This window comes from Pseudopodoces humilis, chromosome 10 (assembly GCF_049639895.1).
Source record: "Pseudopodoces humilis isolate 2021_Gansu_Grassland_sample_001 chromosome 10, ASM4963989v1, whole genome shotgun sequence".
Classification (NCBI taxonomy): Eukaryota; Metazoa; Chordata; class Aves; order Passeriformes; family Paridae; genus Pseudopodoces; species Pseudopodoces humilis.
In genome coordinates, this window is record NC_142209.1 from 31,623,807 (window position 1) to 31,642,550 (window position 18,744).

The following is an 18,744-nucleotide window of genomic DNA, read 5'->3' on the forward strand; positions in this document are numbered from 1 at the left end:
GGCGGCCCGTGGGGCCGGGCCGGGTGCGGCGGGGCCGGGCGGAGGAGGCCGAGCGGGGCCGGGCCGGGGTCTGAGCGGGGCCGGGCCGGGCGGAGGAGGCCGAGCGGGGCCGGGCCGGGGTCTGAGCGGGGCCGGGCCGTGCAGAGGAGGCCGAGCGGGGCCGGGCCGTGGGTAGCGGGGGCCGAGCGGGGCCGGGCCGGGGTCTGAGCGGGGCCGGGCCGGGCGGAGGAGGCCGAGCGGGGCCGGGCCGGGGTCTGAGCGGGGCCGGGCCGTGCGCCGGGGGCTGACAGGGCCGCTCCCCGCCGGCGCGGCCGCCCGGCCCGGCGAGCTGTGGGACGTGGTGCTGCTGACGGCGGCGGACGCGGCGCAGGCGGGCGCGTTCCGGGAGCAGCTGGCGGAGAAGCTGCGGCGGGGGCAGCTGCCCAGGGACGTCCGGTACCTCGTGTGCGCCGACCCGCCGGGGCCCAGGATCGGTACATGGGGCTGCGGTTCGCTCCCTGCGCCGGCCGGGCCGCTCCGCTTACCCGCGGGCACTGGGGCTCGGCTCCGGCCGGGGCTCGGTGCGGGGACAGCAGCGGGCACGGGGGACAGCAGCGGGCATTGGGGACAGCAGGCATTGGGGACAGCAGCGGGCATTGGGGACAGCAGGCACTGGGGACAGCAGCGGGCATTGGGGACAGCAGCGGGCATTGGGGACAGCAGCGGGCACTGGGGACAGCAGCGGGCACTGGGGACAGCAGCAGGCACTGGGGACAGCAGCGGGCATTGGGGACAGCAGCGGGCACTGGGGACAGCAGGCACTGGGGACAGCAGCAGGCATTGGGGACAGCAGCGGGCACTGGGGACAGCAGGCACTGGGGACAGCAGCGGGCACTGGGGACAGCAGCGGGCACTGGGGACAGCAGCAGGCACTGGGGACAGCAGCGGGCACTGGGGACAGCAGCGGGCACTGGGGACAGCAGGCACTGGGGACAGCAGCAGGCACTGGGGACAGCAGCAGGCACTGGGGACAGCAGCAGGCACTGGGGACAGCAGCGGGCACTGGGGACAGCAGGCACTGGGGACAGCAGCAGGCACTGGGGACAGCAGCAGGCACTGGGGACAGCAGCGGGCACTGGGGACAGCAGGCACTGGGGACAGCAGCAGGCACTGGGGACAGCAGCGGGCACTGGGGACAGCAGGCACTGGGGACAGCAGGCACTGGGGACAGCAGCAGGCATTGGGGACAGCAGCGGGCACTGGGGACAGCAGGCATTGGGGACAGCAGCGGGCACTGGGGACAGCAGGCATTGGGGACAGCAGCGGGCACTGGGGACAGCAGCGGGCACTGGGGACAGCAGCGGGCATTGGGGACAGCAGGCACTGGGGACAGCAGCAGGCATTGGGGACAGCAGCGGGCACTGGGGACAGCAGCGGGCACTGGGGACAGCAGCGGGATCCCGCGTGGGGCCGTGGTGGTGTGGGTGAATGAGCTGGATCACTCCTCAGAGCGTGTCCTGTGGATATAGAATACACTAACTCGTGTGTTATGTATTCATACTTACCTTGACTTGGTTATTTAAACAGTGTGATTATGTTTTAGTACACTGCCCAATGGTGATGTAAAACTGGTCTCAGTGCTCTTATACCATCCTGTCATTCTTAATTCCTGTTTGCTTTAATGTACAGAGAAAGTAATCTCAGTATTATCAACAGTTTAGAGTAACATGCAGAGGGTAATTCTGAGGAATCTGGCAGTTTTAAGTTGTAGGAGCACATAAAATATCCCAAACCATTTCCTCAGATCCCAAATCTTCCTTATTTCCATAATGTAAATGTCACAAGTACTTCTGAACACTGCATTGAATCCATTAGTAGGCTTTTATGTGATTTGTTTCTTACAGGAGCTGATTTTTGTGGCTGAGTTATGGCCTGTTTAATTGATTAAATGCTTCAAATAGTGGGGCTGTGCAGAGCTGACTGGGAAATCATAGAGTGTTCCCTGGAGCTGTCTGCTGAGAATGCCATCCCCTCAGAGAGCACAGACTTCCAGAGGGACTGTCCCATCTTATCAACCTGATAAGATGTGCCTGATCTTATAGCCATGATATGGCAGAACGACTATCCCATCTCTCTGGCCAGGCACCAGTACACCTCACCTGTCAGAACAGGTGTTACTGGAGCTCTGCTCACAGATACTAAAATACTTTTTCTTTAGGAAATGGTGGATCAACTCTTCATGCTCTTCGGTGCTTGGAAGAGCAGTATGGCGATCAATGGACTTCCTTCACTGTGCTGCTAATCCATTCTGGTAAATTCAGTTTTATGTATTTTGTTCTAAAAGGATACCTTTTCTTTTTTTCTTCCTTAAAATAATAAAATGGCAGAGGAACTGGAGTTCCAAAATACAGTTTCCTGAGAAAAGTAACCGAATTGTCTGATCATCTGAAATTAGGTTGGTGCTCACAAGATGTTAAATACACTTCAGCATTTCTTCTCAGCAGTAAAGTTGCTCAGTCAGTGAGAAAGATGAGATTCACAGGTGTGATTTAAGTTTCTGCCTCAAAACACCCATTTAAGGAACACAACCCTCTCTTGGGGGACCTTGGGCTCCTCATGCCTCTGGGCAGGCAGAGTACTTGCCTTCTTATCCACTGAGTCAGGCCACTTCCAGATGTGGAGGAACATCAGTTCTGCAGAGGAGAGAGAAATCAAGTGATAACAAGTGTGACCAAATCTCTGCCTTTTGACTCATCTCTGGTAAAAAATTCCCATCAGGAATGTGGGCATTCTCCTCCAAGCGAAAAGCGGGTACTTGCTTTGTCACTTCAGTGACAGATAGCTCTGAAACAAGCAGGTAACAAAATCAATCACAGTTTTAATACGAGCTATGTGAGGGTTTTGGACATAAGGTCAGATATGCTTTGGGGCTTGGCGTATGACTAAGCTGAGAGGTTTTTAATGCTTTTGTGTATCTGTGAAATAGATGCCTAGGTTTAGTTTTTTGCTGACTTACATTCAGTGTCTCTGTGTAACTAAAAGAGTCTTTTTCCAGGTGGTTACAGCCAGCGTTTGCCAAGTGCAAGTGCCCTGGGCAAGATCTTCACAGCTCTGCCTTTCGGCGATCCCGTGTATCAGATGCTGGAGCTGAAGCTGGCCATGTACATCGACTTCCCCCGTCACATGAAGCCAGGAGTCCTCGTCACGTGTTCGGATGACATAGAGCTGTACAGCACTGGAGCCACAGAAACCATCACCTTTGATAGACCTGGATTTACCGCCTTGGCTCACCCCTCAGACCTGGCAGTCGGGACCACGCACGGGGTGTTTGTGTTAGATCCATCCAGTTTTTCAGGAAAAGGAGGGGTGGAGTATGGATCATGTTATCGTTTCCTGCACAAGCCTGACGTGGAGACCATGCAGCAGAGTGGTGCAGTGTGTGTGAGGAGGGATCACCCTCAGCTCAGCTCCCCTGGGAGCCGTGGAGACTCGGGCACAGCCCCAGAGTGCGTGTACACAGACAGCGTGTTCTACATGGACCACAGCACTGCCAAGCAGCTGCTGCTGTTCTATAAGCAGATGGGCACTCTTTGCTGTGAAATAGATGCATATGGTGACTTTCTCCAGGCCCTGGGGCCTGGAGCCACTCTAGATTACACCAAAAACACAAGTAATGTCTCCAAGGAGGACTCGGGGTTGGTGGGAGTGCGTCAGCAGCTGTACTCCCTCCTGCAAGGCACCAGCCTAAATGTCATAGTCCTCAACAACTCCCAGTTCTATCACATCGGGACTACTCAGGAGTATTTGTTTCATTTTACTGATGAGAGCAAACTGAGATTTGAGCTTGACTTGCAGCCTGTGGCTTTCAGCATCTTCCCTGACACAGCCAAGACCTTGGATCAGTTGAGCATCATCCAAAGCATCCTTGAGCCCGGGTGTGTGATAGGGCCTGGCTCTGTCATTGAGTACTCCAGAATTGGGCCCGAGGTGTCAGTAGGGAAGGGCAGCATTGTGAGTGGGTCCTGCATACATTTCAGTGTAGACATACCCTCAAACTGCTTCCTGAGTTCAGTAAGTGTGAAAGTTGCTGACCAAGTGGAGTATGTCACCATGGCGTTCGGTGTAGGTGACGACTTGAAGAGGAGTGTGAAATTGCTGTCGGATATTCGCTCCCTCCAGTTCTTTGGAGCCAGCTTCCCAGAGTGCCTTGACCTCTGGAGCATAGAGGCTTCAGACCAGCTCTTCTCCAGTGGGGACACATCTTTGGGGCTGTGGACTGCAAGGATTTTCCCTGTTTGTTCTACTCTAAGTGAATCGGTTAGGATGTCACTGAACATGCTGAATGCTGTGCAGCACAAGTCAGCTTTCAAACTGAGTGGCTTTCAACTTCTGTCTGTTGAAGAAATGCTCACCTACAAAGATGTCGAAGACATGCTGAAGTTTAGGAAGCAAATTTATGATGAAATCTGCCTACAAAGACAAAAAGAGAAGTCTGATTTTAGAACGAACAATACTTGAACAAATGTCCAGTTTTCATTTATGGCTGATTGATTACTTCCCAGCTTGTAAGAATCCTAAGGGAAAAGTACACAGATCTCTTCTCTGATCTCATTGAAGTAGAAATAAAGAAGTTGCATGACATTTATAAAGCAGCAAATGCAGATAAACTGTTCTTTTGATTAAAGTAGGGAAGTATTTCAGATCTGAAAACACTAATTGGTGACTTTTTGTGGGTTGCATGTTATGTCTTGTAGTTCTTGTCAGTAAGGATATGATACCAAAAAAATTGTCTATTTGGCCCAAAAATGCTTTATAAGCTTTTAAAGGGTAGAACATTAGCTCCAGCAACGTGGAATAATACAACAACTTATGTTTCTCTCTTTTCATGCTGCCATTTTGCAATGCAGTTTACTTAGGCAGAGGTAAAATTATTAAAAGTGCCTTTAATTCAAGACATCTTGTCTTAAGCATTAATAAACTTTTCTCTTTTGTTTTGTAAATTTTTTATCCTCTCCTGGTTTTTGTCAGAGGGAAAAAGATTGGCATGAGAGATTATTCTTTCTCTTGTAAGTTGTAGTACTGGGGTTAACACCTGCCACAAGACATAGTGATTTATTTTTTTACTGGTAGTGTTGGAAGCTGGCAGTGTGATTGAGAAGCTGCCAGCTCTTTGTTACCCACAGACTGACTGATGTGTGCCATGCAAAAAGCAGCATTTTGTACTCCTCTAAACTGAACTGTTGCTGTCCTTGGCAGAGCAAAGTGAAAAACAAAGAGGTTTGTTGTGAGTGGCACCACAGTGTGTATCTTCAGAGAAACTCTCTTCCCCTTCTCCCCCTTCTGCAAATATAGTTAACAATAAAGTCTTCCTGTTTCCAGTTTAGATGCCCAAGATCCAGCTCCAAATAGATAAATCTGCTCTTTTTAAGAGTATGCTGTGCAATGTATCAGTGTGATTTGGCTGTAAACATGATGCATCTTTTTCTCTTCAGTGTCTCTGTGGGTTTTCATGTTTTATTTAATGTTTCATGATGACAGTGTTTATCTCCCTGCTGACTGAATTCCCAAATGGCACCTTTCTTATGCCACCTACGAGGCAGCAGAGTATCTTCCCCTGAGCATTACCCACCCTTCTTTAACCTGCACTAGGTTTCTCCTTCATTAATAAAGAAACCTTCCAAGAAGAAATACAAAGTTAAACATGGAGGTTGGGAATTGCTGGAGTGGACTTCAAAGAAATGAGAATTTCTGAGCAAATAGAAGGTCTGCAAGTCAGTGGGAAATATTGGTTGAACAATGGAAGCAGTACGTTTGGGAACACTCAAGTCCAAGATAAATGCTTTAAGTCACAAAGTGAAAGTAGTCTTGGAGCATGGAGCTGTCATTTGTATATCATCCTGTTTGCATGATTTTTTCATCCATTGTTACACAAAAGATTTTAGGAGAAACATGTTTGACACAGACTTTGCATCTTGAGTTGGGGACCAAACTTTGGCACAGACTTTCCTGAGGGTTGCTGTGCTGCCAGGAGAGTTCTGGAGTGTTTGGTAACAGCAAAATGCATCCTTTTAACATGGTTATCCACTTTAACTGTTACAATTGCATTTGTTCTGAATTCCCTGAGTACCAGCTATTGATTTCATTAGTGAAAGCAAACTGCATAAAAACAGGAACTGGATTTGTTTCTGGCACATAAGTATTGGGAAAAGAGAGTGAGGAAAAACAGTGACAGAACTTGTGGGAAAGGTTGTGGTAGGTAGGTTGGGCCAGCAGCAGCTGCTGTGGTTTAGGGAGCAGTGTGAATTCCAAGACAAAAAAAAGAGTGTCATCCTGTTGGTAGCCATGGGCTAGCACAGCTAGCCCCCAGGTCAGACCTTGACGCAAAGGTTTCAATGAAAAAAAAAATAAATCTGTTGTAATGGAATAAGCATGGTTTTACCAGGAAAGAAACATTGCACTGCTTTAAGTCTGTGTGTCACCCAGTGCTTTCCTCTTACTCTGAACATTTTTGTCTCAAACTGAGAAAGCAGATTTCAGTCAATATTAGCCCTGGGTAACATCAGCAGGTTTAATGGATTTACTCCACAGGTATGGGAATTCTTAATTTCTAAACTGCAATTAAGTTTAACATGAAATGTTATGAAGAACATTACAATATATTTTTTTATTTATAGAGAGCTATATTTTCCCATATGGAGCGATTTAAAAGCCACGTGGATGTGACACTCAGAGGTTGGTGGTGGCCTTGGCAGTGCCAGGGGAATGGTTGGATTTGATGGTCTGGGAGGGCTTTTTCACTCCAAATGCTTCTTTGATCCTACAGTTCTCTGTATTGCAGCTATTTATGAAGTGTGTACATTTTTAGCTATAACAAATTGCAGTCCTTACAGCAAGGGTCATGTTACAATGTGAGTACATCGTATTAAAATAAAAAAGCCTGCAGACCAGACACTTCCTGACAATAATAATCATCCAAGGCTGATGTATTCAATCCATGTATGTGTTTTGTCCAAATTGCATTTACAGCTTGAGATAATCTTTGTATTCCACAGTCTGCTGTTAATGTAGATGGCAACAATTTTCTCAAGCAGCCAGCTGGGATAAGTGTGTCCCAAGCAAACTGAGAAATTTGTGCAAGGCCACCCAGCAAAACTTCACAGCAAGATCAGTAATTTGGGGTTGCTGGTTTCCAGCACCAGGTTCTTACAAGACCATCACAGCACCCTGGCCCATGATTTTCCTGCAGTCTGAGTGATGAAGGATGCAGTCATGAGAGTGCCAGGCACGCAGGACCTCTGTGGATGGGAATCATCTACTGAAACCTGGAGTTTGATTTTGGTTGATCCTCACAGTTTCCCAGATGGGTGCAATGTTTGTGTGTCCTCTGGATCATTGCCTGGCTCCGTCTGTCCTGAAATGCAAGTCGGGCTGGTACAATCTCAAACAAACTCAAGCTTTGAATGATTTTTTTTCATGTCAGCTTTCTTTATTTAATTAGTTTTGCTGTGTAGTACAATAATAGGGCTCATAATGAACAATGATTTCCCTGAATGCCTTGAGCACACACGTGATCAGCAGAGGTGTAGCCCTGCTGTGTTTTACTGAAACCTGAGAGGGGTTATTTCAGTCACCTTTGGTGATGAACCTTTGGTGAAATCTGTGAAACTGGGCACTTTACAAAGAGCACAAGGGAAGACAGCTGAAATAAAAATGAGCAGCTGAGAGGAATCTGTGCCAGAAGGATGTGGGGAGCTGACGAGAGGAAGCAAGCATCAGTTGGATCTGCAGTGTTTGTGCCGTCTCAGGGTGGTTTTGCTCAAGCTCAGAGGTTCCAGCCTCTTCTCATTCCCACACCTCTGATGCCAGAGCTTCATTTTTTGCCCTCTGCACTTGAGCCCCCATGCAAAGGCCTCTACTGTTGTGAGAGCAGAAATAACATTGCAGTGCTGCTCTGTTCATCTGCTGCCACTGCAAACACCTGCTGCTCTACAAGGGCCACAGAGCTGCTCTGCTTTCTTCTTGAAAACAAATCGTTTCTTTGAACGTCCTTTTCATTGTTCTGGGACATAAGTGAATGTCCCCAGAATGGCAGTGAAGTTTTTGGGAGCAACTCACAGCTTCTTCAAGTAAATGATGGGTGTGGATGTATGTTACTTGTAGATATATTCTGATTAATTTGAAACAAGGATAATTCCAAAAGACTTGCTCCTGTAGTCCCTCCCAGGGAAGGCAGTTGTTTGGCAGCTGGATGTGGGAATCAGTTGCCAGGCTGGTGCCTTTCTGCAAGTCACTGATCACGTATCACAGGATACACTGTCACAGCAGTTCAAACTCTTCTGAAATCCTTGGATTCATGTGTAAATTTGTGCAAGTGAAGGGACAGGCTAGTGGTGGCAGGAGGTGCAGTGTTACAGTGGTAGACAGCACGAGGGAGGTTTTAGAGATGTGTGTTCCATTAACATGTCTGCTTGCCTGAAATCCTTCACTGGGATGAGAGCTCTCACACAGAACAGCTGCCAAGGTCAATCACCACACTTTAAATACATAAATATAAATATTTATGTGTGTATATTTGCATTTCACTTTGAATTATATATTGCCCTTCCTAAGTGCCATACCTGGATGTTCCCAGTGCCACCCCCTGTGTCAGGGGCTTGTGAGTTGCAATCATCCCCAGCCTCTTTGAGCTGGGGACCCCCTGCACTCCCTGGGGATCCTCACAGAACTCCTGGCATTCAGCTGCTTAAATTCCCTTTTCTCCACAAAGTCGGTATCAAGCTGCCAAATTACCGCTTCCCACTAGTTGTAAGTGTTCAACAGATGAAGGCAGGTGTTTTTTGTGGGAATGAGCAGGAGAATTGAAGCAAGCTGAGTGGGTGTTTCTATGGCTTTAGCCCAGGGGACAGCACAGGCTGTTTCGCTCCATGCTATTGTTGCATGACATTCCTCTTGGCACAGTGGTTATTTTTAGCCAGAGACTATCACAAGTATTTTTCAGCAGGACAGTCACTGCCCCTGAACAGGGAATCATATTACTGCAAGAACTTTGCTGAAACAAAGAAGATCCATTGGACAAATGGGAAATTATAAATCTAGACCAACCCAGACTTGCACGGGTAACTAATGTCACTTTTTTACAGGCAATGTGCCATCCATCCATCGGCAAGGAGCAATGGTATTTCAGGAGATAACTCATTCCTGCTTTACTCCTGAGTTCAAGGCTCAGGTATTGTTCTTCACTTAACCCAGATACAGGCTGTGAAAGAAGACAAAAAAGCTGCTAAACTAAATTTATTTGGGCAATTTTATAAGGTCATAATAACTTGTATACTATATTGATTTAACTCATACTTCATGAGAAAAGCTTTTAAATCTCCAACCTTTTTCTGCTGCGTGTCTGTTGAGGAGAAAAGAGCTAACAAGTGAGCTTTAAGTTTTCTCTTGAATATTATTCAATATTAAAATATTTCTGGTAAGGATTCATACATATACAAGGATTTCAGAGACAGTGCATATGTTTCTGTATTGGCTGCAGCAGGAACAATTTAATAGCTGTAATATTTTAAACTTCAATAGAAATATATATGAAATTGTGCAACTGGACGTTTGAAAATCAAGTGTTTTGGTTACTGGGACATTATGATTTTTTGCTTGGAAGCCTTTTATCAATTGGGGGTTTTTGTTGTAGATGAATGGAAGAAGAAAGTCAGTGAATCCTACGCCACGGTCACGGAGCGGCTGGAGGATGACCTGCAAATCAAGGAAAAGGAGCTGGCAGAGTTAAAGCATGTTTTCAGGTAAAATATTCTGTGAATCTGTTTATTGTTTTCTTTAGAGTGACTATTTGCGATCAAACAGTATTTTCAGTTTCAGGTGTTTTATATGGGCAGAGTGTCTCATGTATGGAATGCATGTTCCTTATGTCTATTTTTGGGAATACCAGAGCTGGGCAGAGCCCCACAGCACAGTTCCAGAATTACTGTTAATAATTACTGACAGTATTTTACAACAAACATCGATGTACTTTTGTAAAATCATTAGCTCTAGTACAATGTCTGATTTTGCTGTGCACTTTTCAGTTTTGGTGATGTGTTTCTGCAGCCAGGAATATTGCTGGAGTGTGCCACTGTAGACAAACACAAAAGCAGTGGATTCAAAGTTAGGGCTGCACTGATTTTCTCAGGATAGCACATGCTCACACACAGGCTCACCCAGCCTTACTCAATCAGTAATGTGTTCATTACCTGCAAAGTTCCAGTGCTGCCAGCACCCAGCTCACAGACTGGAAATGAGTTAAGAAAAGTATTGAAACATTCTTTATTTTTATTGTAACCTTGTTAATGTGTTTAATGGTTGCTCCTCCCTCAGGGTGGGTTTGTAGTGACTCAAATCCAAATGTTCTGCGAAGTTGGGGTCATAGGTGTGCTGATACTGAATGGAAAATCCCAAACTTCTATGGGCAGGCCAAAATCGAGATTCTCCAAAGAAATATTAACTGTAGGTGTATTTAGTTTTCAACAAATGTAATTACTTAGAGTGTTTGATGGATCCGTAACAAATCAGTCTGTGCTGAAGGAAACCCAGCAGGCTCGATGACAAAAGCTAGAATGTCCAAGTACTGTCTCATTTAACAACCTGTAAGCAAGCACAGTGATCACTGGCCCTGTGATCTCATTTGGGGAGTGTAAACTCACTTTTTGATAGGCTTTTCCTCGTTTATTCCTTTAATCTAGCAAGATGGCCCCTGCTCTATGCATGTCCTACTCATAATTTTAAATTCAGTACACACATTTAAAAAATACTTCTTAGTTATTATTGCATTAATACAGAAGCTGAGTTTGTATGGATTATTTATATTTTCTAAGAGTGTCTCCTCTTATTCCCCCTAATTTAGATAAATTTAGAATGTATTTGTTGTGATTGCATAGCAGGATTTCTCAGAAAACAATAAATCTGGACCACTCAACCTGATAGTAGTAAAGTATTTCTAGATTTGCAGACTGTAAACTGGGTATAAATTCAGCCTTGTTTCTCAAAAAAATTACATTGAGATTTCTCATTTTAATGTTTCCCACATGCAAGAAGCTGTGCTGAAAGGAGAAAGAAGTAATCCTCTATAAAATCCCTTTTTCAGCTCCGATGAAGCCTTCGGCAAAGTCAACCTGAATTACCGCACGGAGAACGGGCTCTCGCTGCTGCACCTGTGCTGCCTGTGTGGGGGTAGGTGTCTGAAACAGGGCTACCCCCAGAAATCACTGCCTCTTCTGCTGGCAGCAGCACTGCACCTTCAGGGAACTGCTCAGAGGGAGGAGCAGCTCTCAGCATCACCCTGAGCTCATTGCCAGAGGGCTGAATCGAGCCACAGAGAGCCCCACAACAGCTGATTCTTCAGTCAGCCAGAACAGAAGTTGTGGTTGATGATGCAGCGTGATTTACTAGAGGTGTTCAGCTCATCCAGAATTGTTTCCACGTGCATTCATTAATCCCAGCTCATCACAGAGCATTTCTGGCTCCACATTTCTGGATTCTGTGCATGGCTCAGGCTCCAGGACAGGGACCTTGTTGTAGCACCACTTTGCTCTACTTACACCACCAACTTTTCTACTCTGATGGAGATACCTGTATTTTATTTCACATTGATTAAAAGAAAGATAGCTGAAATGCTTTAGTGAAAAACATCAGCTGTTAGGGCTTTTCCAGAGAGCAGATCAGAATACACAAGGGAAGAGGGCAAGATGTGTTCTGGGATGCTCATAAAAACATTCTAACGGTGGGATTTTCCACTTGGATCCACACAGCTGCTCTGCTATCCACACCAAGTCACTGCTTCGTGCACTTGCTTTGCTCTTGTTATGCAATTTTCAGCAGAAATTGGCTGAGAGAGGCAAAGAGACTTTTACCCTGAGGTTTCAGCTCTGCAAAGTACTGATTAATGACATGCATAAATTATTGTATCAACCTTAGTTAGATGTTCACCATGAGGAGCAACCTGAAAGCACTACTGAAAAATGAGTGGATCTTTACTTGTCATTTCTGAGTGCAGGATCCTGTCTAAAGATGACATCAGTACATGGAACATCAGAGCACTTGGGGTAGCTGAGAGGGAGTTTAAGAAAACACACACTAATTAGTTCTGTGAGTACTTGGAGGAGGGCAGAGAGTTACTAGATCTGACCCTGTCCTTGGTTCCTGTCACAAGTATTCAGAAGGCACATGAATTTATTGAATTTATGTATTGATTCACTGTGCATCAGAAAGGTCAGAGCAAAGCTACTTTTCTGGACCACATTAATGGACTCACATTAGCACTCCCCAAAATGATGACTGTCCTGGTAAGGATGTCCTGTGTGGGGAGAGCAGTGCTCCAGGTCTGAGATGGCAAAGGAGCTCAGTGACTGAGGAACCAGAGGTTCCAGGAGCACCTTCTGGTTCATAGAGCTCTCTGCAGCGTGGTCTGGATGTTAAAGGAGGAGTTTGCTTCTCTGGAAGCTCAGCCACCCTTACCACATCCTCATTAAAGTGGGAACAGTGAGCTGGTGCATGGCCAGACCCGCCACTGTCCCAGCCAGGTACTTCCATCAAACTCATCCTTGCCAAGTTTCAAAAGATACATTTCATTACTTGCCTCAGGTCAGCAGTAGAGATATCTATTTCTCTGCTTTCAAACTTCACACAGGAGCTTCTTACCTCATCTGCATGTTCTTTCCTGTAACTGACTTTTTTTTCACTTTTCTCTCTAAAGGCAACAAATCACACATCAGAACTCTCATGCTGAAAGGGCTGCGCCCATCCAGACTGACGAGAAATGGATTTACAGCTCTGCACTTGGCAGCTTATAAGGTAAACTATTTTAAATAGAATAAATAGAATTCTGATAGGAAACCAGAACTGAGCAACTGATCAGTGCAAACTGTCTAGATGAGCTCTCTAGTCATTATTTCTGGTGAAAATAGGTGTTTCACATTTGTGGTGCATAGGAAAACGCCCCAGAAAGAGCCCATGCACTTCTGTGGTGTCACCCACGGGGCAGGATATTGCTTTGAAATTACTGATGGAGACATCCAAAGCAACTCAAGATAGAGGAGTTGTCCAGTGCCACCATAAAATCAGGATGGAGACTCTTTTAGCACCCAGGCTTGGGTGTAGCACAGGAGAGCTGTGGGGTGCCGGGGACAGCGCTTCCCGCAGCCCCTCCTGGCGCCCCGCAGGCTGGCTCTGCTCCCTTCAGCTGTGACAGCCGTGTCCCAGGAAGGACCTGGATAAATCCTTGTCTTTCAGGACGACGTGGAGCTGCTGACGGCGCTGCTGCACGGCGGGGCTGACATCCAGCAGGTCGGGTACGGGGCGCTGACGGCCCTGCACGTCGCCACCATTGCCGGCCACCACAAGGTACAACACTCTGACTGCCCAGGACTGCAGTGGGGGGTGGTATTGGCAGGTCACTCTGTTTTACTTTGATGTCTTTCAAAACAAAATTCAGAACTGGTTAAGCTGGATTTTATTAATTAATTTTATTTAATTTTTTTCTGTGTTTTGGGAAAATCACATCTGTGTATATATTTTTACACTGAACAAACATGCACAAAGGACACAGATCAAAGGTTGGACTTGATAGGTCTTGGAGGTCTTTTCCAACCTTGATGATTCTTTGACTTTAATAGTTGTGTGCAGAATGATGGTGGAGCTGTTAACCTGAGCCCTGACTCTGGGGTGGTCTCATTCTCAGGTATTTAATGTCTCGTCTGTGGACAGTACAAAGTGGTCTTTGAGCACTCCGGGGTTTCAAGTAATTCCTAAAATATCTGGGCCTTTTGCTGTAAATGCCAAAGGCAGCCCTGCTGTTGCTCCCCCGTCCTGGGCTCCTGCTGAGGTTGTGGGCAAGTTAAGGTGCTCACAGCCCTGCCCGGATGAATCTGTTAACTCAATAAGAAGTAAACTGTTAGTTGTATTGAAAAGTTCCTTATTTCTTCCCTGGGAATGATCAGCTCTGTATCAGAAGCATCTCCATAAATGGAGCAGGACTCAACATAACTCGTTTGGTTCATCTTCTGCTCTGGAATTCAAGGATTTGTAGTCCAAACTCTTGCTTTCCTTCTTTACATAGTTGTGGAATTTTCAGTCAGTTTAGAATTCCTCTACCAGATTAAATAGCTTGTTTTGTCCACAATTTCATTAATATTCATGGAAACACGGAATAATTTTTTCAGCCCCCCTTATATGGACAAGTTTTTATCCCTTGCCCTTTTCCAAAACACAAAGTCCTTATGTCTGTCTCATGGGCTTTTTTGTTGGCTCCTTCTAACCTTCAGAGTGGCTTCATTAATTGTGAAGTGAATGTCATTGACTTGACTGTTCAAAAAACTTCTGAATAAACCTTTTGTAAGAGAATTTTAAGAAAAATTGTGAAGTAAGGCTATTGTACAAGTTGTTTAAAGTATTGTTTTGAAATAGCATTTGCTTGTACAAGGAGAAGGGAAGCATTCGTTCCCCTTGTTCTGCAGGGAACTGTGAGCCCTCTGGGGTGCTGCTGGCTGCCTTTGACCACCCAGCTGCTTTCTCTGCACCTTGGCAATGTCCCCTGGGTCACACACTTCTTCTTCACTCACTCTCTGTCTCCTGAGGATAAAAATCTTTTTTTTTTTTTTTCTCCTTAGTTTCTGAAGTATTTCTATCCTTGCACATCCCTTCAGCATAGCCTCCTACTTGTGATGCCTATGACAGCTTTCAGTGCTTTCTAAGTCTCCTTTTGTCTTTCCTAGAAGGATATCTTGTCTGAGAGACTATCAAGCCTGTCTCTGTACCCCTCTCATCATTTACACTTGAGTGGAGTTTGCTTAGTACAGCACACAAAATTCTATTTATCAGGAGATCACAAAGCAGCAAGCACGGCTGCCATTGCTGCAGCACGGAAAATGTGTCAAAACCCATCTAGTTTTATGTTCATCACCAGGGATGGATCCACATCACTCAACACAGGTTTTTCATCTTGAAGATCCACTTTGAAAGCTTCTAGATGAATCTAAGTTTTTAATTCCAGCTCCCAAAGGGTTTAAGGAGAATTGGAGTTATGATCACATTCTTGAATGTGTTACAGCCTCACAGTTCATGGCTAAATTAAAATCAGGCTGATCCAAAGACATTCCAGTCATATTAGTGTAAAAGGTGCAGGCCCAAACATCTCTTTTCAGAGACAACAGCTGCCACTTCAGTTTTATCATGGTGGTTTGCTGAAAAATGACTTAAATTAATCATTTGAAACCCACCAAACCATTAAATTCCTGCCTGGCTGGCTCTATGTTTCCACCTCTGGTCCACCAAGATATTGAAAATTGGCCAGAACAGGAAACACTGTGGAGGGAATCAGTTGTGTTAACTAAATAATTGAGTTTACTCTTTTCTGCCTGAGCATATTCCCACCCATCCCATGAGTGCCTGTTGCTGAGCTGTCCTTCAGCTGGTACAAGAGCCAGCAGCTTCTCCAAAATCTCAGGGGATCTTTCCTAGGATTTTAGTTTTGTAGACAAATGCTTTTTTGAGATTGGCAGCAAAAGGATCCACATCAAAAGGATGTCAGCACACGTGAAGTTTAGCAAGGGAAATTCTGCCTGTACAAAGGGGGCGAGGGGGTGACAATGAGAGTGACACAGCACAGAGAGCGTTCAGGGAGGTTACAGAGCCTCCACTCGTGGCAGTGATCAGACTTGGCTCTGCAGTGCTGCCCCTGGGGGAAACCAAAGCTGATGCCGTAGAAAAATGGTTCAAACTGGTGGGAAATGGACACATTTACATATGCCAGGGCACAGACTTTGTGCAGAAAATATCTTCAGGCCATCATAAGAAAAAAGAACAATTGAAATTGTGTAAAGAAACAATTGCTGTACACTGATGTTGCTGGGGAAGAGTTTGTGTTCTGAGGACTCAGAAGTTGGATGGGCTGGAGTGACTGTCCCTGTTGTTGCATGTTTGACATTTTGGGGGGTCTCAGCCGAGAGAGCAGGTGACATTCGTGCAGGTGAGGGCTGGCACTGGCTGGCACCCTGCAGGTGTGAGCAGCTCCGTGCAGGAGCTGGCCACTGCCCCGTGGTTGTTAGCCCTTCAGCCCCAGCTCTTCGCTCTGCTGTGCTGACTCATGGCCCAGAGTTTCTTCATCATGGCATCCAAAACTCTGCATCCATCAAACTGGAACACAGAATTCCTGGAATGCCCAGCCCCAGCCCTTCATGTGCCCAAAGACTCCCTCGTGCTTCAGGAAAACAAGCAGCCTCAGGCTTCAGTGAGAGCCCAGAGTGGGCTTCATTCAGGATTCTATTTTGGCAGCTATGCAGCATGAACTCTTGAGAGTTCATGGCTTTGCAGGAACACATGGGTCTCCTGAAGGACCAAAAAAAGTAGAAATGTGAAAGAAAACACTTAGGGTTATTTATTGAAGCCAAAGAGCTCTTATCTTCTGAAACACAAAGAAATCTTTCCATGTTTGAAGATTTACCTTCACACATTTGAATTTAAAAAGATCTTTCATTTTGTGTGACTTTTTCACTTTTAAAAACTCTGATATGTTTACAGCTCTTTGTTCGTAATGGCTAAAAGAAAATTAAAGGTTGTTCTGAGAATATCCAGACAGCCATTTGTGCCTCTTACTTCCTAAATCAGTTTTTTTAGTGGCACACCAATTTTCAGGCTCGTTTATAAAGCATCAGTGACATTCAGTGTTCAGTTCAAGTACTGTAAGTCGATCACTTTTACATGCTGTACACAGCTCTGCACCTTTATAACTCGTTCGTTTGGGGCTGTTGGACTTTTTTTAAACTGCAGGCAGGAGGTTTCCAAGTCCTGTTTTGCCAGGTGAGCAGATAGATACACAGTGCTGCTATCTGGCCTGTGCTGCTGCTTTCCTTGCAGGCTGTGGATGTTCTCCTGCAGCACGGGGCCTACGTGAACGTGCAGGACGCCGTGTTCTTCACCCCGCTGCACATCGCTGCCTACTGTGGCCACCAGCAGGTAACTGGGGCAGAGCCCAGCTCGGGGCCTGGGGCCTCCAGGGACACTCACACAAACAGGTCTGCTTCCATTCACCATAGACAATGTTCTTCAGAATGAATGTGCACTGGCTTTTGAGAATTTTAATGTTTTTATAGACATGTAACTTAAAAATGAGTTTTCTATTGAGTCTCTTCTCCCTGTTTTAACTTTACAGAGGTGCTCACATACAGTATTACCCAATGCAATATTGCATCTGGTTTTCTCAAAGTTTTATTTTCATGTGATATTTTAATTAACCTTAATTAAGTATTTAGGTAACCCACCTCTTACTGAAGTTTGGAGCCGATGTGAATGCGAGTGGTGAGGTTGGGGACAGACCTCTCCATCTGGCTGCTGCCAAAGGCTTTCTCAACATCACAAAGCTTTTGATGGAAGAGGGAAGCAAAGCTGATGGTAAGAAAAGATACTTAAAAATCATCTTTAACACTGTGTTTTCCAGACAGAGTCTTAGCTTCTTTGTATGTGTGTCTGTGTATCACCTTTGGACAACCAAAACAAGAAAACAGCAGCTGGAGGGTTTTCCTTGGTTAAGTATGCTAGTTATTTGCTAGCATATGCTGGTTCTGCTGGGTTCTTCCCCTCTGTTCCCTCTCCTTTTGCTGTTTCAGCAACACTGAAGGCACAGATGTGCCATTCTCCAGCCGTGCTCCTCCATTGCTGTGACACCTGGCACAGGTGTGCCCCTGCTTACTGATGGCACATCCCACAGACACACAAATGTAATTTAGAGGTCACATTTTGGGCATGTTGTGATTATCAGTGCAGAGATTCCTACCTGTACCTGAAGGGAGCCTTAAAGAAAGATGGAGAGACACTATTTACCAGGGCTGGGAGTGCCAGGACAAGGGGAATGGCTTCACACTGACAGAGGGCAGGGTTAGATTAAACACCAGGAAAAAATTCTTTCCAGGCAGGGTGGGCAGGCCCTGGAATAGAATTCCCAGAGCAGCTGGGGCTGCCCCTGGATCCCTGGCAGTGCCCAAGGCCAGGCTGGGCTCTGGGAGCAGCCTGGGACAGTGGGAGCTGTCCCTGCCCACAGGGAGAGACCTTAAAGATCAGGGTCCCTTCCAACCCAGGCCATTCTGTGACTCTGAGAAATACTGAGCAAATTTCAAATTATTTAAAAATTAATTGCTTATCCTCAGAGTAAGAGACAGAAATGTTTTTTGGGAAGTAATATTGCACTGCTTGGAAACGTACTGCTCTTCAGTAGATCCATTTAGCATGTTCTCTGAGAGTCCTGCAGTCACACCTCCTCCTCGTGCAGGGAAGAAGCGTGGCCAGGTCTGTGCTGTTTGCAGTTTTCAGAGCTCAGGGTGTTTCAGCCTCTGTGTGTGCCTGATATAATTATAATAAAGGGGGGAAAAGAGAGATGTTCTCTCATCATGACAAGGCAGTGGGAGGTTTTCTCTCTGTTAGAGAGTTTATTAGAAAAGGAAAGAATCTAGGGCACCATTTCAGGTCCTTTTCTTTAAACTCAGAATCTTCAGCACAGAAAAAAAAGAAAAGGGGGACTGGAAGCGGGAAGCCTTTTGCTCTTAAAGTAGCACACTTTGAAACTTGCTGTAAATGCAGCAGCAGAGGAAAAGTCTTTAGTGCCCAGGAATGAAAGGAATTGGGGAAAGAACCTGAATAAATCTGGCACTTTTCAGTGCATACCAGTAATTGGGGTCACAAACTTGAACTATTTCTTTTAACATAACGTGACTCACTAGTCAGCCCAAA

General features: G+C 46.0%; 2 protein-coding genes across 2 annotated transcripts in view; both read left to right on the plus strand.

Annotated features, from left to right (window-relative positions):
• Window positions 1-5,470, plus strand: part of FPGT (fucose-1-phosphate guanylyltransferase) — a 159,360-nt gene extending 153,890 nt beyond the window's left edge. The window contains exons 3-5 of the mRNA XM_088060087.1: window positions 291-473; window positions 2,198-2,290; window positions 3,035-5,470. Coding sequence (XP_087916213.1) covers window positions 291-473; window positions 2,198-2,290; window positions 3,035-4,497 — 1,739 coding nt within the window. The 3' untranslated portion in view covers window positions 4,498-5,470. The remainder of the gene's footprint in view (window positions 1-290; window positions 474-2,197; window positions 2,291-3,034) is intronic.
• Window positions 5,471-6,877: 1,407 nt separating this feature from the next.
• Window positions 6,878-18,744, plus strand: part of TNNI3K (TNNI3 interacting kinase) — a 28,186-nt gene continuing 16,319 nt past the window's right edge. The window contains exons 1-8 of the mRNA XM_088060088.1: window positions 6,878-6,887; window positions 9,194-9,205; window positions 9,668-9,776; window positions 11,114-11,199; window positions 12,722-12,819; window positions 13,258-13,368; window positions 16,879-16,977; window positions 17,274-17,412. Of these exons, the coding sequence (XP_087916214.1) occupies window positions 6,878-6,887; window positions 9,194-9,205; window positions 9,668-9,776; window positions 11,114-11,199; window positions 12,722-12,819; window positions 13,258-13,368; window positions 16,879-16,977; window positions 17,274-17,412 (664 nt within the window). The remainder of the gene's footprint in view (window positions 6,888-9,193; window positions 9,206-9,667; window positions 9,777-11,113; window positions 11,200-12,721; window positions 12,820-13,257; window positions 13,369-16,878; window positions 16,978-17,273; window positions 17,413-18,744) is intronic.